The following is a 24,995-nucleotide window of genomic DNA, read 5'->3' as shown; positions in this document are numbered from 1 at the left end:
AATTGGGCGTCCAGATCATGCGATTTGAACCCGCTAGACTTTGCCAACTCTCCGCAAACTCTTGAACATTTGAAAGACAACATTCGTGAAGTTATGACCGAGATACCGCCCCATATGTGCCGAAAAGTCATCGAAAATTACCTGTTCCGGATCAAGGTGTGCGAGGAAGCCCTAGGAGGACATTTGAATGATGTTGTATTTCACACATAATGGCATAAACCAAACTTTAATTTGAAATAAAAGTTTCATCGAAATTCGAAATCTAAGTGTGTTTTATTTCAATTTACATTCGGAATTTAAAGTTGGAAAACCCCATACAAACTAATGTCATTTCCAGGTGTTCACACCGCACCGCCGTCATCGCGATTCTCCTAGTTTTGTTAACGGATTAGACCTAGAATTCGAGAAATGTTTCCCCATGAACGGTGATTCTTGTGGTGTTCCATTTTTATCGTTGAATCTGTGTGTTGCCGTGTGCGTTCTCCGTGGGACGCTTGTTTGGTGCTGGTTGAATGGCGATGCATGGAAGATGACTATAGGTGCGATACCACTGCAGCAACATTAAACAAAATGGAGCTTGATACTTGATACTTACAAATATTGCCATTTTTGTTGTATTATGGGTTGGCAAAGATATATTGAAGTGATTAAGGAATGTGGAAAGGCGGTGGGTGCTGGCGGAACAAATATTTAATCGCATGTGGCCGAGTGTCGCCGAGACCATCGGCAGCGTGATGAATACTCAGTGCAATGCGTGCATTGACATAAAGAATCATATTGCGACAATGACCAGTTCGTGTACCGTTCTCGTAAGAGGTTTTCGCTGCTTCTGGAACTGCTTCTACAAAGCTAGGCAAGCCATTAACCCTTTTTCAGGTTCACCGAAACATTCTAATAAAGAGTGATTGATGAAATTTTGTTGCATTTATAAATAATTTCCGAAATTATAACAAGCAAATTGAAGCGGTCATGTCTTAGATACAACCCCCTATATTTTTTCTCATTCTCCAAAAATATTTTGATCAGACCGATCAGACCGAACCGGTTTCCATTTATTGAAGGGAAGTTGCATTCTTCCGAAAAATAAAAACAAAAATTGAAACTTACAAATAAAAAATACTGACGCAGTATGTTGACTCCCTTTCCCGGTATTACGCTACCGGCATATCACCAAAACAAATAAGCTCGAACTGAAAAGTAATAAGTTCGAACTGATGGGTTTTGAAACCCTCCTCAAGCAGCGGATTCAACTCGAATGCAAGACCACTTGCTACACCAGGGAACCCCAACCGTCTTACACAGATGAAATAGGCCAATAAAACTGTCTCACTTCCCGTCCCTACTTTATGTCACACACTAATCTGGCCAAGAAAACCCACAAACGACACGCAGGTGCGCAGCATTTCTGTGAACCCCCAAAACAAGCCAAACTTCACATTTCCTTTCAAAATTTGTACTTTTCCTCGAAATTAGAGACGGCCCATTCCGCTGGTCTAATTTTCCGGGCTCCGCTTCCTAATACCCAATTAACCGGCGAGATCCGCTTGACACCCGGGGCTCTCTCTCTCACCGGGCGCAACCACTTACACATACCTGGACTTGTCTGCCAACTGAGTCCTCCGATGAACATTTTTCTGCAAGAGAAGAAACAAAAAAAATCGATTAAAATTCGCTGACAGAAGTAACGAACCTCCGGCAAAGTGAGCGAGACTTGGTCTAATTACGCGTGTTGTTGCCGGGCCGAGGGTTTTCATGAATATGTATTCCCATGTAGCTACGGAGTGTTACTTTCACCGAGAATTCATTAAAAAGCAGACAAACGGTGGCCGCCGTGTTTGTCTGTACGAAAGCCACCGCCGGGAAGGAGCACCAGCAGCAGCAGCAGCAGAAGCACCAGCAAACGTCTCGCCTGCTCTAATGTATTCCAAACACCGGAGTAAACACAGCTGTCTCCTAAATCCTTTGACAGAGTTTGCAGAGGAAAAAAAATAGCGCCCATCGCCTAGTTGAAGCCAAGCTCAGGTCATACCGAGGGGGCCAGCCACTTCTATTCTTTCATTTTATGTTGGTTTATTTTTTTTTCTCGTATCATGCACTCATCTGCCCCAAGGCAAGTGTCACTGCGCTGGAGAGAAACTGTGTGTACAATTTCATTTATGAATTATAAACGATCATGTTATGTATCGCTGAAACGTGTGCATATTATAAATGATGAGACGCTGGCCTCGACTCGGCTCGGCTCGGCTTAGTTCCTGTCGGTGACCAAGGAATGCGCGACGGCTGCAGACACTCCCGCGTCAGTCGAGATACGGAAGAAGGACTCTCATTCTATCTCTCGAGTCCCGTCATCATTATAATCAGGAACAGGTCCTCGTTCGGTACGGACTAACGGACGGAAGTGTCGACATGACTCGCTGGCGCTCGGGTGCCACCGATAGTGAAGGCGGGGCGACAGCGCCGCGGGGGGAGTGGGCTTCGGAAAACAAGCTATTTTCACGGTCCAACACTCGAGCAGAGTCGGAACTGCACTTGGTGGGTGTGATAAGCAGAGAGAATTGTCTACATTGCTGCTGTTGCGTTGCTCCCAGGGAATACTATATGGTTCCGGACACTCGTCGGCGGTAATTGAGAATAGTGTTTGAGATTAACTGGAGGAAAAGATATGGCTCATGGCGGTGAATATGAACACGAAAACAACGATTTTTGCGCCATGCCATAGCGCATAATGAGGCTGGAGTTATCTCCTTCGCTAGGATTCGCTGCAACAATCAAAACAAATTTACACACATAAATTTGTTTCTCCAAATTTGAAGGTCTTCAGACTCTTCAGCGAATCCTTTCCCACCGGCAGTCGCGTATTCTGCAGAGATGAAGACAGAACAAACGGTTCTCGCCAACTCGCGCCAGCAATTAGCATTGGATTTATTTTGACATTTATGAATGCTCATACAAACACTCACTTAATGGAGCACATTATCGTTATGAGGATTGACTCCCCACACGTTCCGCTGGAAGAACAGCAGGTTATGAAAACACTGGAAACATATGTTCGCGTTTCGTCTTTCGCGGTCTTTCTGTTTACCGCGGAACATGGTTTGTTTCAGTGTTATTGTGGCGTAGCATCTCACAAATGTTTCAATTTCTGCCATACAAGTTGCCTAGCTTTCGTGGTCTTTCAAGAGTCTTTCAATTGATGCTCATACTCATAAAACGATACAAACACTTGTCTGGCGTAGGATTACGTCTTTCGGGAAAACATTGGAGTACAAATTGAAAATCGAAAATCGAGCACATCGTGAAAACTGTCCAATTTCAAACGCTTATTGCTCAGTCATTTCATGATAGATTGATGAAATCTTCGCGTCAATCGATTTCGGCACTACATAACAATTTTTTTTATATTGAATAAAATGAATTGAATAGAATATGCCATCAAAACCAAGGTACCCGGAGGAAAACGGCATTACAAATGTATGCAAAACGGGGTCATTCTTATATTGCAAGCAAGGTGAGTGATACGATTATTTATAGCAAATAAAATTTAAATTTGGAACTTCAATGCTGGCGATGGTTGATTCGTAAAATTTCATATCAATGACCGATCGTGTATTGTGAAAAATTTAGCACAAGTGTAACCGAAACATTAAATTGTATATGGTAGCAGTTGTGTTGAAAATGATATATGAAACGATTTATTTCAATTGCCATTAATAAAAAGTTGATGGGTCTGGACATAGGGGCACGGACGGGATCTTTATATAGGACTGTGATTGTGTGTAGTGATTGCATTTGAATTGAGTTTTTTCATTGTTCAAAATCTGTATTTTTTTCCTTTTTTGATACATTTTCTTTTTTGATACATTTCAGGACCTCCAGGCCCTTTGACGAGAGCCAGGCTCTCGTCAAATGTTTGGGAAGTATAAGATGAAATCATCCAATATCATCTTCAAGATCATTCCTAGATCATCCCTCCATTGATTCTGACAACTGATAAATGCCTATTATCGGCAAATCGAGAAAATAATTTATAATACACATCTAATCATTGTGTCAACATTGTGAGCTAACACCAAATTGTAGGCAAAATGATTGCTCGGTGCGTTGTGGGAGAAAACGAGTGGCTAGTCAAATCGAAAAAAACATACCCATTTTAATCGTCCATTTGTTAACTTTTTGACTAATTTAAAAAAATTGCTTTGAATTGTTTACTTTTTTACTAAAAAAAAATTAAATGACTCAGTAGAATGAGTAAATTCCTTTTGACGTCCAGGATTTCAGCGAACGCAACTGTGACACAGGTAAACTTCTCTCTTTTCAGGTGGTTAGGTCTGGTCGCGATTCCCAGGTAAGAATAATAAATTTTCATTCACAATTATTTTATTTTAGCTACCATAATTAACTACAACTAATTTCAATTTTACTCGGATAAATGAAAATATAAAATTTGGCAATGGCTGCGTGACATCTGTACTGCTGCTAACAATCAAAGCGACTGAACTAATAGAGAGTTTGAACAATGATCTCTTTCATCGAGGGTTCCGGAAACCATATTTGCGGTAGGCATCGATGCGGAGAAACAATGTCATCGATGTCCAAAAGAGTAATGCGCGGCAAAGGTGCGCACCTAACTATTGTCGTCCAACAACTCTTGCAATAAAAGCAAATAAAGTTCCGTTTGCTCACCAAATTGTAACTATATATATTACCTTCGAAACGTAGTACAAGCATTTCTCGAATTGTGTTTGTAATTGGACAAATACCTATTTTAATACAAAATAACAAATTGTATAGAATTGTACTTCTGAGATAACTTATAACAAAAATAAATGGTTTTTCATCAGAAGTGGGAGAAGCATCATTACTAAAGAGTGTAGGCACCGTCCAGTATACTGGAGGGGGGTGTTCTATGTTTTTTTATGGGTGGAGAAGAGTAGGTGTTATGTTCGAACATACCACGTGGAAATTTTTGAGATGAAGAAGACTGACAATGTAAGATGTTCGAAAGTGTCCAACATTTGAAACAGAATTCGTTTTTATTAACAAACTAGCTGACCCGGCAAACTTCGTCCCACCCATAATTGATATATTGATATAAATCATTTCGAACACTCAAGCCTCCACAGACATTATTTTTATGTACGTAATCTATGCTCGCGGTATATAATTTCTTTTTTGATATATAAAACTGATGCAGACTAAGGCGCATCAGTCCTGATACTGACTGTTTAAATCCGTTTCTCCGTTCTTGAGTTAAATCGTGAGAAACGGACACCAAATCATTTTTATTTATATAGATCAAGTTTATAAATACATAGTTACCTTCACTTGATTTATTTGAAACTAATTGTTGAAAAAAACAATATTTATTTGAAAATTTATTGTGAAAACATAAATATAAACGAAACATAACCGTTATTGAATTGAATGCATGGTGCATAAATAAAAAATCTTTTCTTCCCCTTTGGTTTTTTGCCAGTTACCGCTAGGCTAGATCTTTAAATCAAAATCTCTTTATGCCAGTTTTGCAACTTGTTTGAATTCGTGCTGGAGGTTGTTGGCTTCCGTAAAATCAAACGTCAGACGCCGTAAGTCTTTGAGAGTTATACCATTGATAGCTTGGTCCAGTGCCCTGCAGTGGTCCGCCAGATCCTCAGACTGTTCACTCGTCAATACCTATCTGAACCGCCCTAGGTGCTCGCTGACACATCCCAGCAGAAGTAGAAATATCAATAAAAGAATATTTAAATCGTAAATCATTTTCTTATATGAGCCTCTTCCTCAGAGTTGATTCAGAAATACCGAGGTCGGCCGCAATCCAACGCATCGAGACTCCCTCCCGAAGCCTTTGTCGGGCCATTTGAGCATTTCTGGAGTGCATTTCTTCAAATCAGCCTTCTTCTTGTGGGTCCCGTAAAAATTTGGTTGAAAACATTTTATAATTTTTTTTCAGAGCAAAACGCTAGTGCAAACTTCTACCCCACAGCCACTGCGCACCTTCGCCCCACAAGCAATTGTTGAACTAATCGAATTTTAAAAAAAAAACTCTTGAGCTTTTTCACAAAAACGAATACGCACTATCATCTACTATAGAATGAAGGTTTCCTCGACAGTATAGCCAAGAATTTTCCAGTTATTTTAGGTAAGTAAATCGTCATCTCCAAAACTGAAAAAAATAGATCAAAACATCGCAAAACTCTTTTTAACTCATAACTTTCTGCCACCTTCATGAAATGTATCGTGTTTATATGTGTGAGCTGCTGGTGTAATAATGTATCAAACGAATACACTGTTGTAGAATTTTTATGTTCGTTTGCTTCAAAAAGGCCAATGCGCACTTTTGCCCCGTGCGCACCTTTGCCCCGCACTACTCTACAGTAAACGCTCGATTTACTGTCGACCGTACTAGCGTCTGATGCTCGATTTGTCGTGTACGAACATAAAGTTCATACGGCGAGAAAAATTGGAAAAGTGAAGAAATATTCGAAAAAGTTATTTCCAATATACTCTACATATAGTATTAGGTGTTGTTAGTCCAATTAAAATTCGCATTGGGTTGAATGAACACTCAGAAAGTAAAAATTATAAAAGAAAATTACCTTTTTCATTTCAAATATGTTTTCTCTATATTAAAGTAACATGTTTTTACTGATGAGAAAAATTTATAATTGTGTTCGGTATTGATAATTATCTTATATTACATTGGTGAGTTTTTTTTTCAATTTATTCAATTCATACATAACACAGAAGGCATCTCGTCTAGGAGCGGTTCCTCATATCTAATTCCACTTCGGTATCCTCTAAATGATACGTACCATCCAACGACTGGTTACCATCCTTATCGAGACTATTATTCAATGGATGTAGATGGTATTTTTCAAGTCTTTCAATCTTTTGATTGGTTAAATTTTTATCGATCAAATGATCCTAATGTATTGCTTAAGTTTTTCAACTCAAATATAAAATACTTGCACGATAATTTTGTACCTATTCGAACACTCATACCGGATCAAGCTAAAAACCCTTGGTTTAATGATCGCATCTGTAGATCCATCATTGATCGTGATCTGGCTTACAAAAAATGGAAAAATAGCAAAAATCCTAATGATCATAAAGTATTCAAAACACTTCGGAACAAAGTGACTCTGCTTATTCGTCAGGCGAAGGAAACGTTTTATGGTAGCCGGATTGACACCAATGTTCCTTCTAAACAATTATGGAAGAGATTGAAAATCTTAGGGCTAGGTGAATCTAAGAAATCACCTCCTGTGTCATTTGATTCAAATGAAATAAATGAAGTTTTCGTTAGCAATTTTTCTGAAAGATCAAGTTTTGTTCAAAATGACAACAATCAAGCTTTTATTGCACGAAATTCATTTTATTTCAATTTAATAAGCGAAATTGATGTCGTAATTGAACTATTCCACATGAAATCTAATGCAACAGGTCTTGATTCTCTTCCAATCAAATTTCTGAAGGCAATCAATCCACTTGTGATTAAACCCATAACCCACTTATTCAACTGCATCATAACAACAAGCATTTTTCCCGAGGGTTGGAAGAAGTCGAAAATAATTCCGATCAAAAAGAAAGCTAATTTGGACAGTATTCAGAACCTACGTCCAATAAGTATACTTTGTGCGTTATCTAAGGTATTCGAACGGATTGTCAAAAACCAAATCTGCACTTATATAAATCAAAATAATCTGTTAAGTTCAATTCAATCCGGATATCGTCCTAAACACAGTACAAAAACTGCTATGCTGAAGGTATTTGATGACATTGGGATGGTCTTGGATAAGGGACGACCAGTTGTTCTATTACTTCTGGATTTTTCTAAAGCCTTCGATACAATTTCCCACGAAATGCTTTGCAAAAAATTGGCTCAAAACTTCAATTTTTCTAACCATTCAACCACACTTATTCAATCATATTTAACAGATCGAACCCAGACAGTTTTATGTAATGGAGATTTTTCTAGATTCCTTCCTATATGCTCTGGAGTACCTCAGGGCTCAATTCTAGGACCAATATTGTTCTCCTTATATATTAACGATCTTCCTCAAGTGTTGAAATTTTGCAAAATTCACATCTTTGCGGACGATGTGCAAATTTACTATGATTGTCAGGATAATTCGGCAACAATGGTTTCAAAGAAAATCAACGATGATTTAGCCAGAATATATGCATGGTCGAACATGAATAAGCTTGTGTTGAATTTTAATAAAACCAATGCTTTATTCATAAACAACTCTCAAAACAACATCATACTAAAACCGACGTTGCAGTTTAACAACTCAACAATAGAATTTGTTGAAGATGGTGTCAGCCTTGGCATCACTATTCAATCCAACTTTAGTTTTGATAAATATATATTCAAACAATGTGGGAAAGTGTATGCTGGTCTTCGTACATTGTATGCTACTACATCTTTCCTCAGTGCGGATATGAAACTCAAGCTTTTCAAAAGTCTTGTATTACCTCATTTCATCGCTTGTGATTTCCTGCTTTCCGAATCATCAATGTACGCTCAATCGAGATTACAAATAGCATTGAATGCATGTGTACGATATGTATTCAACTTGAATAGATTTTCCAGGGTTTCTCATTTACAGTATCGTCTGCTTAATTGCCCATTTATAAAGTTTGCGCCTATGAGATGTTGCTTATTCTTATTTGATCTTGCGAGAACAAGCCATCCTGGCTATTTACACGAAAAATTAAATATTTTGAGAACCGCGCGCGCAAGGAAATATGTTATCCCACGACACTCCACTTCCAAATACGGCAATTCATTCTTCGTGAGAGGTGTTTCACATTGGAACTCATTACCCAATAATCTTACTCTAATGAATTCGAAATTTGCATTTAAGAAGAAATGTTTAGAGCACTTTAACCGTTAAATTAGTAGAATTAGTCAAATTGAAATCATAAAAGTTATATTAGTGACGCACTGTTCTGTATACAAATCATTGTAGCATTTAAATGAGACCGAAGTCTCAAGTTACATAATACAAATTAAATAAATAAAATAAATAAAATAAATAAAATAAATAAAATAAATAAATAAATAAATCCTTCTGCTTTCATCACTGCCATCATCACTCGGTAAACACTGGTGGAGTGAATAAACAATACCCAACAACCAAACAAAATGGCCCTTTTCAGAGCCACTAAATCATTATCATAGAGTTTAACTATGTAATTCTTCAAACAAATCCAAAATAAACAGATAGCCTAACGGATTCCTACGTCAACTATGCGGTCGTGTCTCGGATGTGATTTTTTTTTCCAAAAATGACTTTTTCCAGAAATTCATAACTTTTGAAATACTAGACCGATTCCGATGATCAACATATCAAATTAAAAGCAATGAGCTATTCTTCATTGAAAATTATACCTGCAAAACGATTGGATTTTATTTTTGTAATCATTGATTGTTTTTGTTTTGCTTAGTTTACATGGTTTCGGGACCAAGGGCGCTATATTTTTTAATATTTTTCCTTGAAAGCTGTGGTTTTTTTACATAACATATGCGAAATTCAGAGAGGCGTTATGATTTTTCAAAATTAACGGAAAATCCGAAAAATCAATGTTTAACCCTTTTAACCACTACAAAAAGTCATAACTTTTGAACTACTGGACCGATTCAGATGATCGACACATCAAATTGAAGCTAATGAGCTATTCTTGCTTAGTTTGTTTTCGGTATTATTGGTTATAATTGTTTGTAATATTTGACATGGTTTCGGGAACATATTTTTATATATTTTTTCTTGAAAGCTGAGGTTTTTTCAAATAACATATCCGAATATTAAAGATGTGTCTTTTTTCCTTTGTGAATTATGATTTTTCAAAGCAACATGTTTTCAATTTAACTTCAATTTATACTTCAGCTATGCAACTACAATCCAATTTTCACGCAAGTGTGGTATTTTTTGAAAAAAAATATATTGATATATTGGTCATCTGAATCGATTTAGTGGTTCAAAGGTTATTATTTTTCAAAAAAGTCATTTTTGGAAAAACAAATTTAAAAAAAGGGAAAAATGATTTTTGGTATCACCGGTTAACTTTGAAAAATCATAACTCTAAATTTTTGTTATGTAATGTAAAAAAAACTCAGCTTTCAAAAAAACTATAAAAAACATAGCGCCCTTGGTTCCGAGACCCGATTTTTCAATGAAAAATTGAATTATTTCTTACATTTAATGTTTTAACCAACATTTTGTTGATCATATAGTTACTGAGCAATGATTTTTCGAACAGAAATTGAGACTTATTCGAAGATTGTCAGATCAAGGATTTTTTATAATTTATATTCAATAAGGGTGGATAGTGTTGTAGCGAAAATGTTATATTTAACCGTAACTCATCTCATTTCAGTTTTGTATTCCTTCTGTTTATTGTTATACGTACATATAACTGTTAATTTTATATAAATGTTTTGGTATGTGTATAGGATTTTAGGCATCCTAACAATATAACCTCTACCGCCGCGATCAAAAAACGATAAGGAATACGCTGATTGATTTGAGAGGAGTCTTTTTTCAACAAATAAATCTCAGCCGTCGTGATTAAAGTTCAATAAATAAAATGCTTGTTGAATAACGAAACATATCGTTGGTTACCTTTTCAGGTTTCTCAAAGATAACTCTTCACTGTCACAATTGAAGTTAAATAAATAAAATACTCGTTGATTAACGAAATATATCACCGGTCTGACGGTCTGAAGGGTGGGGTGTCTAACCTACATAGAAATATTTACTGCACTCTAAAACCTCCACATGCCAAATTTCGTTTCATTTGCTTGATTAATTCTCGAGTAATGTAGAAATTTGTGTTTCATTTGTATGGCAGCTCCCCCTTAGAAAGGGGGAAGGGGTCTCAAACTATCATGAAAATCTTCCCCGGCCCCAAAAACCCCTACATACCAATTTTCATGTCGATCGGTTCAGTAGTTTCCGAATCCATAAGAATCAGACAGGCAGACAGACAGAAATATATATATATATATATATATATATATATATATATATATATATATATATATATATATATATATATATATATATATATATATATATATATATATGAAGATTGAAATTTTGCAATTTCGTTTATTGAGGTCGGTAGTTCGCGTTCACATAATCACATCACATACATCAGAGAATACTACCCTACCCTTACCTACCCTATTAACATCTATCCCTTCAATGATATTCGCTATGAAACCACGCTATAGACGCAACCCTTCTGGCCTTCGGGCGGCGAATTTCATACTAACCTTCTTTCCTTTCTCCTGGTAACTGTCGTTATTGACTATTTAAAGCTCGAATCATCGAAACTTACACAATGAGAATGATTTTTTCCTCTATTATAGTGACTTACAACATTTTTGGCTGGTTCGTCACTTTTTACTTCCTTTTTCGGAAGAATATCGGGAGTGAACTCGTGACCATTAGCGTGAGAGGTATGGATGTTACCGCTACGCCAGATCGCCTCCAATGAGAAGGATTTGCTACGCCCAAGCGTTATTCGGTGTTCTTTGTACAATTTCATTTGTTCAGGTCAATCACGGAGAGCAACTACAAATTCTACCCAAGTTCAAACTCAAGCTATGATTTTTCGATCGAAAGTTGAATGTAAAAGTGCCCATTTTCCGATGTATGAATTTTAATTTTTAAAGTATTTCTGTTTACAATGTAATGTCTTCCAAGAAAAAATTTGATATTTTTACATGAAAGTTTGAATAATTTCCTATATTTCGTTCTTCACCAATATTTTGTAAGTATTATAGTTTCAAGGTAATATTTTTTCGCCAAAAAAAATAAGAATAAAGCTTTGACCCTTTTCAAAAAGTGGTCTAACCCTTTTTCAAATAGTTCAAGCATGCAAAGTTGATTAAATGATCAATATCTTTAAACCCACAACGTTTCACTGTAATCTAAGATTTTGCTGGCAATGGCCAGTAGAGTGGGCTTGAAATTCGTCTATTAAGTCGTCTCTATTTCCGCGGGCACTCTGTGCTCTCCAGGTTCCACTCCTCTTAGTCTGAATACTTTAATCGCTAAGCGTCTCGCCGTCTCCAATTTGCCCGGTTCACGATGAAAACCATTTTCGGAATGTCATAAACTAACTTTCCTGAACAAACTGACAATGACGAGCTGGACTCCCCAGTAATTATTGAGGTTTGATGCATTTTATGAAACCAGTATCTGTGACAGTGTTGAATTGAGCGAATATGCCTAAGCAGTGCTGACTGAAAATAAATTGTCGTTCAAAGGGTTAATACTGTAGTTGAGGCTCGATCGATTCAGTATCAAAAACAGAGTAGGTAGGTCACTACGAAATTGAAAGGTATCTTTTATGCAGACATGATAACTATTTCAAGTCTTGATATACCTTCGATTTGTCATTACAATTACCAGTTTATTTTCTTAACTAACTTAACGCGGCATCCATTCAAATAGAATTTTATGTCCAATACCACATTCCAAATTATTTCAGTAATCCGAAATCCTTCAAAACATAAGTTTAAATCTTCTTGTATATAAATAAAAATGGATTTCTGTCTGTCTGTCTGATTATTATGGAATTGGAAACTACTGAACCGATCAACATGAAAATTGGTATGTAGGGGTTTTTGGGACCCCTCTCTAAGGGGGGGGTCTCTGCCATACAAATGAAACACAAATTTCTGCATTACTCGAGAATTAATCAACCAAATGAAACCAAATTTGGCATGTATGTTTTAGGGTGCAATAAATGTTTTTACGGTGGATAGATACTCCTCCCCCCTTTGTTAGGGGGACTACTATACAAATGAAACCAAAATAGGCATATTGAAATTTGAGGGCCCAATAAATGATTCTATGATGGTTAGACTCTCCACACCACTCCACCGTACCCCCCCCCCCCCCAAACATGGCAATTGAAAATTTTCGGAAAAATTGATCTTTGTTCGAAACTGGAAATGGATTTTAATGAGATGAAACGCATTCCAATATCTTCTTCTATCTATACCAAAAAAAAGGATCGCCGGATGTGTTGATAGGAGCAGAACTCGAGGAAAGAATTTAACGATTTAGGGCTGTCTTTATTCTATAATATTTTCTGTATAAAACATTTATTCCATGTAATGAAGAAACATGTTATTTGCAAGTGGTTGAAGAATCTTGAACGAGAATTGTGTCTGAAAATACTCTGATGTTATAATGATGAGTTTTGTTAGAAATACTAGGAATTTTATAGTAAAAGGTAAATTAAACGGGGTCGATTAGAAGATCAATCAATGAACAGTTCTGCGATTGGACCCAGGAACTTGCTCATAGTAAGAAAATTTTGAGCGGGACAAAGTCTGCCGGGTCAGCTAGTTTTCAATAAATTCGATTGAATGAATTTTCTTTTAGTGCACTAATTTGATGGAAAGTGGTATATAACTAGAATAAAACTCATAGTCATACGGGGGTATGGCATAATTTATAATTTCTAGAATAAATGAAATTTGAAAAAGATAAATGAAGTTTAAATAATTTATCCCAATCAACAAGAGCAATTGATCGTTTTGGAAATCTCAAGGAGTCATTTATGATGTACCTTGAAAAAAGTTTCATAACGTACCACTATTCAGCATCCGATGACCATGACGATTGAGTCAGATTGTAGTTCTTTGTGACGATCAACAATAATTAATATTCCTGGAAGAATAGTTTTATGTTCGAAAATATAGCAATTCACACCCCCTGAGGATAAATTTTCTAGAACATGGTGGATGGTACTTTAATGTATGACCAATTTGTATGTGATATTTTACCACGATTTGTGTGATCAGCAATGATGCCACTAACTACTCGACCTCGGGAGCCATTATGTCTTATAATGGTAAAAATTATGAAACCTAAGCAGACTTTTTGGAAGCAAACCCCAATCGCTAACGGTTATTACGGCCTGAAACTGCCAGGAACCGTCGTAAGTTTCCAATTTTACCAGCTCCTACTACAAACAGACAAATTCACTTCCTACAACACCATTAATTTGATGATGATGGTGCGCTGACATAAATTATGATAATACAGATTGCACTACCGGCACCGCCTGAAGCCCATCGGTAGGCGCCGGATGGAAGAAAAAACAGGAAAGCGAAACTGCATTTCACCATCCCATCACCCCATTGCCCTCCCCCACACACAGCATACCTTAACGACGAGTGGAAGAAAAAAGAAGAATTGTAACATTTCTCGAAGTAGAAATCGTTTCCTGGGAACTCACGAGGAGAAGGTGGATCTTCGCGGGCTGGTTGAATTTGAATATTTATGGTAAGAGGTTAAAGCGTACCGTCGCCCTCGGCCTCCGGGGCTGCCTCGACGGTTCGACGTAGGTTTTTGGTGCATTCTCTGGAGTGCGACTGCATCGTCATCATCCATCCCTGGCTACCCCTCGCTCAGCATCGCATGCAGCAGTGAATCGGAAGTAGGGACAGAAATTTATTCAGTAGATGCCGAGAAATTTCTCAAGTAACAAATTTTCTTGCGCTCTTGATGCGAGAAAATGACATTTGAATTTCAAATATTTAATTGAAAAAAAGAAATCCAAGCGAAATGAGATTTGGGTTATTCCTTTTATGATGGTGTGATTGAGGATATTTATCGGTATAATTAAAGGGTCCCCAGTTGGCACAGAAGTGCAGCTTACTGAGGTCATCATCTTAAGCAGGTCGAACAAAGCCAACTAATCGAGCGAATGCAGACATCCAATTACCGAGTAATAATCCGGTTACTGCATCAATCGACCCCGTGTGTCGGGAATGCGAAACGCCGGGGACAGGGGGACACAAAGGGCGCTAATCGTGCATCGTTATGTCCGAGTTAGATGACAGCTCGGGGGTTGTAAAATCGATACCGCGTTCATCGTTACTAAATAGCCAGCGTTTGCCAATCTACAATAATCAGTGCTATCAGTGTTAAATTAGATTGGGAACAAATGGTGCAATAACCACTTCAACATGCGCAGCCGAGATACTGGCAGTAAATTTTCATCAATCTTATTAAATTTCAGTGGAGCTCGTAGCAGCTGACGCACGTGGCCTCTCCGGTCAGATAGAAGATAGCATCAACTCGTGGAATCGTTTCATTCATACCGATGGATGTCTGTTTCTGTCCCAGGGCAATGGCGAATTTATTGTCGATTATAAACAGCCGGAAAATGTTTAGACGTTTTTATATCATCACCTACATGAGTTTATCATTATGATTTGGACTTTGACAATATTCAAATTCCTGTATCATATTTTATTTCGGGACATCGGGAAAATTAAACTGGCTATTGTACGAAACAATATCTACTGAATATTACTAAAAATGGTAACAGTGTAATATACAACAAAAGTTATCTTAAGATAAAAATTGTACACGAATGAATTCGGCTCTGTTACAGCTGAATTGCAAATTGAGACTAATAATAATAAACTGAAAAAATATCTAATTACGACGTATTATTTGAATTCTATAATACGCAGAAATGCTGTAATGGTTAGTGGCTCAGCTACGCTACTAACGGGATATGCTGATATTTCTGAAAAATCATTTTTTTAAAAGAGCTGTTTCAAATCAATGTTTTTTTAAACTAACAACATTAAGTGATCCGATTCGATGGAATGTTTTCTACACGCCATGATATCTTCCATCTTATTTTTTGCGGACACGATCATGCTAATATTTACTTGACATCGAAGGACCTATCGACCGCTCAGACATCCCAATAGTTTACCGTAGGTTAAAGTGAAATCTACCTACTACAGCGATGCCACTGCGAATAAATTGTTACATCCCTGCAAAACATGGCATCTCAGATCCCTTCGCACAACACTCTCCGAAAACTAACCACAAGCTTTTCCCGTCGGAGGAAAAACAGGCGCTCGTATGAAAGAAAACATAGATTAAAAGTGTGTACGATTGAGGATGCTATGCTGATTCGGAGAGCTGTTATCGTTCGGTTCATAGTCCCGTGACATATGTGGGGCAGAATAAACATGAAGCCAAAAGCTCTTCATCGATTAAAGATAGTGTGGGGTTTCCCCCTTTTTCGCACTCTGCATCGCCCACAAGACAAACGTCATTGCTTGGTTAATGTTTTCCCAGAGATTTCCTCTACGCTGCTCCTCGTCTCCAAGTTTCCAAACACTGTTATCCTTGGACTCGTCGTGCAGCATTGTCCGGGTGGAAAGCTCCCTCCGGCTGCGGATCGGTCATTGGTGAATGTAACGGAAACCACACTGCTCTATCGATTGTTGGTTCTCCAAACATATGTACATCCCATTCACTTTCGGGATGTTGTTCTTGCACGAGTATCAGCTCTACCAAAAATTCACCCCCTCACCACGGCAAGCGACGAAAATCCGCTTGATATGCGCCCACACACACACACACATACACAAACACATTCTGCTGGGATTTTATGTGGTTCCTTCTGCCCTCCGGGAGTGTCGGACTGGATAGTGTCCGAGTGTTGTGTTTTTATTTATGCCGGACGTGACGGATTTCGGTCCAATTAGAAGCGCTAACGGATTGAAACGGATGATACGGTGCGTTCCGCAGAAGCGGACATTCTATCGGTTTGTTTTCGCGACAGTTTTACAACTTCTATGTTTGTGCTACTTGCAGATTTTTCTTTCTGACATTACACTTTTAGACTGCAAAGAAATAGTGACATGTGTTCTGTTAGTATTCACTCATTTGTGATTCCGTAAAGAAAAGTTATGTGGTTTTCCGTGTTTTTCAAGTTTCTAATCTTCGCAAATGTCAAATGTGTGATGAATTACAATTGTTTGAATTGGATTGATACATGATGTGTATCAATGGAATGTGTGGCACTACAACGTTGTCTCTTCTAAACACTCTGGTCCACACTGTCGGCTCAACGATATTTGCCATAATTTATGAGAGCATTTCCGATTCGAAGTAAAACTATCGGTAAACCATGTTCAAACTTAGGATGTATGGTGAAATTCTCGTGATTTTGATAAATTCAAGCATGCAGTGGAACAATTTATGTTATCATTTCCATTTATCACTATGTCAATTGATTAAGAAAAAAAATAATTCTCCAAAAATATGTATCTTACGATTAGAAGTAGATTTTAGCTTCACCGATGACGAATTTCATGCCAACTCGTCTTATGGGTTGGCAGCACCATCTAAGATAGCAGTGAAACGTTGTGGGTTTAAAGACATGGGTCATTTAAGCAACTTTGCATACTTAAAATTCGAAAAAGAATTAGACTACTTTTTGGAAAAATCCAAAATTTAATTCTTAATTTTTCACTAAATTTTATAATTTCGAAACTATGATACCTACAAAATTCTGGTCAAAGAATGTAATGTAGGAAATTAATTTTTTACAAAAAAATACCAAAAATTTTTGGGAAAAAATTTTACTGACAAAAAAGTTATTTAAAAAATTAAAATTCATCTTTCTCAAAAACGTATTTTTTTTAATTCTCAAAAAAAAAAAATATATATATATATATATATATATATATATATATTTATATACATATATATATATGAATAGCCCTTACAATTTCCAACAAGTCGTCCGTACATCGGAAGATGGGCACTTTTACAGGGAAAAAGTTTTTCGAACAACAACTTTTTCATGTTTTCTTTGAAAAAAATCAACTTAACCTAAATTTGTTTGAAGTCAAGATAGTGATATAATGTATTCGACAAAGGTTTAGATCTTGTTAAAATATAAACTTTTGTCAAAGACATCAACTATCTATCTTTAATAGTTTTTGGAATAAAAGTCATTTTTGTATGAAGACTCCTGAAATAATAATGAATAAATAAAATAATAATGAGAATGAAATGTAGGAAATTACTTAGGTTTTCATTAAACATTATTAAAGAATTTTTTGGAGAAAAATTTCATTGTATCAGTTGAATACCTCTCACCGCTTCTTACACAGTAATAATATCAACCTTATCTGCCATCTTTTTCCGCCACTCCTACCAATTGGATGCAGTTTGTCTTGATTTTTTCTACTTTTCACCAATTTACGCTTAATATAGCCAATATTTTTCTACAGTGGGAGGAAAAATATACACTCAAATTAGCGTTGGCAGAAAACATATCATTTTCGGCAGAAAAACTGCTTTTTCATGTGGTTAAGAGTGAATGAACAAATAAAAGCACTTTTTTCAAAAGTTTTAGAATGTTTGTATGCATGGAGGCAGACATCTCATTCTCTCAGACTGAACGTCAGCTTGAAATTGTACCCAAAAAAAAATCCAAACGATGTTGGAGCTTTTATATTTATTTTATGCTAGCTGATCCGGCTTACTTCGTCCCGTCCAAAATATTTTTTTTATATGTATTCTTTCGAACATTCACGCTTTGTTTCCGAGCGAACGTTCGAGAGTTCAACTGCAAAACTCTCCATTGATTTATTTTTACAATTTCCATCTACTATAAATTTCCTATTACTTCTACCAAAACTCGCCATCATAATATAATTTTTTTGACGGAGAACTACGTCTTTTATTAAGTGTGCCAAAACAGAAAACAGGTGACGTTTTTATGAAATAAAGTTAACGTTAATAACTATTTTTGCCGTGAATCGATTTCGGCGATTTACATACCAAAAGAATCGGATATTCCCTAAGATTTGTTTGATGTAATATACATTACAATCCCATAGTCTGTATATGGTTTAATTTGATGAAAATTGGAAGCATTCCCATTTGTTCATACATTTTTTCTGTCATTTGTGTGCTTTCCCGAACAGAGCTGTCAATAACGAGCAACTTATCGACGAGCAACGAAGGGAAAATCGTAAGATGTAAAGTCTCCGTGAACAAAGGAAAAGAAGAAGAACGAAGGGGAAAATTTGCCTAGAGTATAAACATTGGATCTTGCTGAGGCGAACTTCATTCTTCGTGAGGACACCATCTGGACAACACCGTTGCTGGGCGAGCTGGACGGCGTGGGATCGAATGGTTTTCTCAAGACAATGGGGGTGGAGAAGTAATATGAGGAAAGAGTAGAGTTTTCCAAGGGCCTTTTTGAAGACTAGAGTCGAATGAACTGAAGAAGTTGAACGTCTCTTTAATTCATCAAGCAAACGAAGGAAAGGCAAACTTTCAGTATCGTTCTAGATACGAAACAATGAACATCGCTTATTCTTCCTTGTTTTGCGTCATCCCATGTCTTCGTTCCAGTCTAAGCTGTGGACGCGACCAAATTACTCACTCGCTGATGTCTCTGGCATTGCAATCATTGCTTCAAACTGACGCCATTGCATTAACGTTTTGAGCTACACAATTGCTACACAATCAAGCTATGCTATCGTTAGCTCACCAAGAAAATAAATGTTCTGGAATTTTGTCTGTGACTTGGTTTCGCATGACGGCTCTCTCAACAAAGGATGACAGCTAAGCTAATCTACAATGACAATATTAACAGAAAGGGCTTCTGTTGAGAAGAGCGCAAAACAGAGATATGTGTGTGTATATTTAGTTGCTTCAAGCCATCGATAAATGGATATTTTTGTGCGTACGTGCGTGCTTCATAACCCGTACGTAAAAATAGTGCATCATCGCTACGCTGAAACCACATTTGTAATGATAAATATAAACAAGGAGGGGTGATAGCGCGAGGGTATTATTTACGCTAGGGTATTAGTAATGAATCTCTGCTGAGGCAAATATTCAGTCTTTTTCCAAGCAGTTAACATTGTTTGTTTTCTGTCATTATAAAGGCTTCGTCGGTGTCTTTGGCATTGCATCAATGCATTGAACTGACGCTATGCTGAAGCAGGTGTTAAGGTTGTGCACCCAAAAATTATGTGGGGAATAGCAAGTTATTACATAACTTGTAATAAGTCATTAATTTATTTCGGTTCGCGTGCAGATAGAGTTTATTTCGCTTATTTAGTCACCAAGAGAGTAAATGTCGGTCTGGAATTTTGTATATGATTTGGGTTCGCTTGCCAGCAGCAAAACTTTCTCCACTAAAGATGACAGCAGCGCTTATATCGAGCATGTATTGTTCTGCGAGCACAAGAATGAATCATCAAACAACTATCGTCAAATGATTCTACAATAAAGAATAAACATTTCAGGGCGACCAAACTGGTAGAATGGTTATTTCAAAATTTTCGTAGCATTATAAAATAAGATCCGCAGTTATAAACAAGCGACTTGAATTAAACTACAGCGCAATTCTACGTCAACAATGCGGTCGAGTCTTGAACATTTTTTCAGACACAATTTTCGCTCAAGATTATTGATTCATTTGCAAATAACACGTTTCTCCGTTAAATGAAATACATGTTTGATATAGAAAAGTAAATTTACATATATAATCTTTATTTTCCACCTGAGAATCATTTTTCGCTTCACACTAACGGAACACGAAGCTTAATTCCACAAACGCAAAATCCAATTGGACTAACAACAATGTCATTGTCACCAATGTCACATCATTATTAAGTTTCAACGTCGCTTAATTTTTGAGGTCAAGCGATTCACATAGCAATCCATGAGGTCTCCATTTTTTTTTTCTATATTTCTATGTTGAAATAACTAAATCTCAATTATCTGCGATCTGTCGGCAAATCATTTCTCCAACGTGTTTAAATCGGACCACATCACCGATCAAATTATGAGTATTACACTTGAAAATGGTATTGGGATGGGAAACTTCACCTTGACGAAATAGAAGGGTCTCGACGCGATACGTGCTTTGCAATATTCCTCTTCTATTGGACCTGGCGATTCTGTTGATTCAGTTCGATTGGGTTAAAAAAATGTAATAGATCTAACGTTTACATTTAAAAAAATGGACAAATATTGCCGATTTTTCATGGGTTCACCCTCCCACGCGCTGACGAAACTACCCATGCAGCATAAATCATAGTAACCCATGAGTCAGCAGAAAAAAAATTGACAGATCTATCAGTCGAACTCTAACCGTGACGGCGAAAAAAGTGAAGCTACTCTGTTCAGAAGTGTGCGCGTTCAAAGAACGGTACCCCGCCGCGTCGAAAACGGACATCGTGCGGCACTCTGTGTACGCCGGATACGCCCGTTCCGGACGGCTGACGACCTGCAGCGACAAGAAGCTCCAATGAATGCTGAAGAGGAAGATCGAGGGTAAGTGCAACCGGCCAAACTGTGTAAAAATACCTGGCGACATACATGCACGGACATGGACATACATGTCAGGAAGCGGAAGTTCCGTCCACTGGTCTCGGAGCTGCAGGCAATGACGCAGCAGCAGCAGCTGAATAAGATGGTCAAGTCGATTTTCCCGGTGAATCGCGACGTGGCGATTGACGACGAGACCTATCTCACCCTGGATGGCAACGGAGGGCAGGGCACTACGTATTTTACTTTCCTCACGAAGGAAAGTGAGGTCCGAAGTGAAGTTTATTTCACACACCAAGTTCCCCAAGAAGGGGATGTCAAAGCCGCTCTTCTTCCGTTTTTCTTCTTTCAAAGCCGCTTTTTTCATAGTACTGCCAGAAGTTGCGTCGTTCATCAAGAAATACCATAAGGGCACTCCTAAGGACGTAGATTTTTTCACAAGTAAGCTAATATAATATTACCTTCCATGGGAAATTTATCAAACTCAATTATCTGTCTTAGTTTTGTTTATCGCCATCCGAAGTCCATTTTTTAATGCAAACGTTACGCGTTACCACAGTTTTGGAAGAATGTCGGGAGTGAGAATTGAACTCATGATCTCTGCGTGAGAGGTATGGATGTTACCACTACGCCAGATCGCCTCCACAAATCTCCCGATAAAAACGGGAAATAAACCCATACTTCTTTGTATGTAGCTCCAATGATAAATTTTGGGTTTTGTTTTGGAAACTTACTATCTTACTACAATAAAATTGACTACGAAAAAGATTTTAACAGACATCGTTTTACGACAAATTACCACACCGTTTTTAATGATCAAAAACTTCCCAGTGACAGAGCCGAGAAATTCCGAGAGACTATTTCCAGTCCATCAAAAATAACTCAAAACAGTGTTCAATTTTCTCCACCTCACAAAACTTTCCCATCTTCTCGTTCCGGACGCACCTGATCTTACGCGAGACGTCTGTAAAAAGTGAGAGACGTGTGCTCGCCGATGCGGAAAAATCAAGCCAGGGACGTAATGCACGCGAATGGGTCCCTGACCTAGGACTACACGGTGCTGCTCTGTTCTTCCAAAGTGACGCGGCACCAGAGGCCAGGCACTGGTTCGCATGCACCGTTACGGTCGGGTTAGCATAATACCAATTTACAGCTCTTGGACATTTTTTTATGGTGTTTCGATTCTGGATTTAAATGTGTACACGTCCCCAGACGGGAGACGTTCCCGTCAAAGGTGCGATCTGCAAATTGGAATTAGCAGTCAAATGCAGTGATCGCGGAAAAATACAGCAAATCACCTTTGCTGACTTCTGTTCATAAATGATTTAAACATTTCGGAAGTGAACTGCCACTAAGCGCATAACTCACATATGGCTATCATATTTTGCAGCTGAAAGCTCACATATTTCGAAAATTGTCAACGTCAGCAGTTATTCCCCGTTTCCCGTTTGACTGTCGGTGTTCTTAGTTTTGGCCTTGGCGCTCTGTTTTTCTTCAACGCCAGCATAGGCAGGCTGCAAATTTCTTTTGAAGTAAGAGTGCATCGTGAAAGGAAAATGCAACTCAGACGTGCCAACGTACAAACACATCCACACTCATAGGCATGCCTACCCTCTTAGCTTCGGTGGGGGTGAAGTGAAGTGGCACAGTTTGGGGCAAGTTTGGGGTGGGTGGATTGGAAGGCATATGCTATTTAGCAAAACGGCGGAATGGGGACTGCCGAGTGCACCCAATGTGAATGAAGCCGAAGAACTGGAAATGTTGACATTCGGCAACAAAAGTGGAAAAAAGACAAGAAATGAGCGCTGCTGCTGCAGCAGACGGTGAGCCTAGGGGCGCGGAACAGGACGCGGTGATGTGACGCGGAAAGGACTGGTGAAATATGCCAAGCTGAAGGTTCAAGTCATGCCAGACATAAGAGTCCGCCGGTCCGCTCTCTGCTCCCCTTGCCCTCTTGTGTGTACGTTGTGTACGAATTCTTATTAAAGCTGCATTAGAATATGTTCTATTTTCAGGAGTTTTTCCGGACTGCCACCGAGATGAATGTTCACGGGGAACTAGTGAGGCAAATGCCGTTGAACGCTTGACGCCCGAGGGTAATGAATGGAAAAATTTGAATGTTTTATTTTCGCCGAGTTGCGCAAAAACGAAAGGGCTCCGACAGATGATGGAGTTGTTGAAGGTGTTCTTTCGCTGAAATCACGACATCATGTCGTGGAGTCGAGAGGGGAAGTCACGTACCTCACGGTGATGAGCTGAGAGCAAGTTAAATATAGGGTTACGTTGCCATGCTAAAAGAAATATTACGAATTAAACAGAGTAAGAAGTTCCTATAAGTGAATATACATTTTTTGATCGTATGCGAAGCCGATTGTTCTACTATCTGATAGATTTATAATCGATATTCGAATAAGGATTAAGCCATTCACCATAATTCGATTTTTTCATTCAATCCTCAAAATTTGAAAAAAATGAAAACAACGCATTTCCATGTATTAATTGATATAATTGCACTATTGGTAATAAGCAATTTAGCCACGAAACAAATTAAATAATAATATATCCTTGATTTGCAATATTTCATAGATGTTTCATAAATTCGATATGGCATAAATTAGCAGGATTTTCCAACCTTTTTTAATGGAACTTTCTGCCCCTCGTTCCCTTCACGCATTTCTCGCATTTAACTTCAGTTTTTGCGGCAAATTTTTACATCTCTTCTATAAAAAAAAAAACGTAAACGTAAACGCTGGAAGAGATAATTTGATTTTAGGGGAAAAAAAAAGAAAAAAAAAGTTTGCAGGGGCCATGGTGAGTGAATACCGTGATGGTTTTTTGATTTGTGTTATGTGTTTGGCCAGAAATTATATAACAATACATTTTTTGTGAGATGGTGGGTTATTATGTCTGGCCGTTTCTCTGTTTGACGAATTTCATGCCAACTCGTCTTAGGAGTTGGCAGCACCATCTCAAATAGCAGTGAAACGTTGTGGGTGTAAAGACATGGGTAATTTAAGCAACTTTGCATACTTGAAATATTCGAAAAAGAATTAGACTACTTTTTGGACCTACACAATTCTTCTCAAAGGATGAAATGTAGGAAATTGTTTAAATTTCCACAACCAAAATGCCACTTTTTTTTGTGGAACAAAAAAATTCTGCGACAAAAAAGTTTTTTTTTAAATTAACATTCATTTTTCTCAAAAACGTATTTTTTTTAAATTCCCAAAATAATATATATATATATCAATATCCCTTAAAATTTCCAGCAAATCGTATATACATCGGAAGATGGGCACTTTAACAGGGAAAAAGTTTATCGAACAACAACTTTTTCATGTTTTCTTTGAAAAAATACAACTTATCCTAATTTTGTTTAAAATCAAGATAGCGATATAGTGTGTTCGACAAAGTTTTAGATCTTGTTAAAAAATAAACTTTTTTCGAAGACATCAACTTTCTACCTTTTATAGTTTTTATGAATATAAGTCATTTTTGTATGAAAATTCCTGAAAAAAATAATGTTTTGCTCGTAACATTTTTGTGTGTGAATTCTAACGTTTGACATGTTCTTGACATGTTTCTAAATAGTGAAAAGTTAGCAGAGCATTTGAAATGCGATAACTCATGCATAAAAATGTAACGAATTGAACATTAATAGCATTTTTTCAAAGAAAAACATGGAAAAGTTGTTGTCCGAAAAACTTTTTCCATGTAAATGTGCCCATCGTCCAATGTATGGAAAACTTGTTGGAAATTTTAAGAGCTATTCATATCAGAATTTTAAAAGAATATATTTTCGAAAAAAATGAATTTTGAAATATTTTTTTTTTCAATGATATTTTTTTC

At 37.4% G+C, this 24,995-nt stretch overlaps 1 protein-coding gene across 5 annotated transcripts in view; it reads right to left on the bottom strand.

The window, feature by feature from the left end:
- Nucleotides 1-24,995, bottom strand: part of LOC129769306 (RNA-binding protein Musashi homolog Rbp6) — a 1,713,766-nt gene that overhangs the window by 1,490,707 nt on the left and 198,064 nt on the right. For all 5 annotated transcript variants that reach the window (XM_055771465.1, XM_055771464.1, XM_055771461.1 and 2 more), the window contains exon 2: nucleotides 1,594-1,634. In XM_055771465.1, coding sequence (XP_055627440.1) covers nucleotides 1,594-1,634 — 41 coding nt within the window. The remainder of the gene's footprint in view (nucleotides 1-1,593; nucleotides 1,635-24,995) is intronic.

Source organism: Toxorhynchites rutilus, chromosome 2 (assembly GCF_029784135.1).
Source record: "Toxorhynchites rutilus septentrionalis strain SRP chromosome 2, ASM2978413v1, whole genome shotgun sequence".
Taxonomy (NCBI): domain Eukaryota; kingdom Metazoa; phylum Arthropoda; class Insecta; order Diptera; family Culicidae; genus Toxorhynchites; species Toxorhynchites rutilus.
Note: the sequence above shows the minus strand (reverse complement) of the source record. Positions and strands in the feature narration are given on the sequence as shown.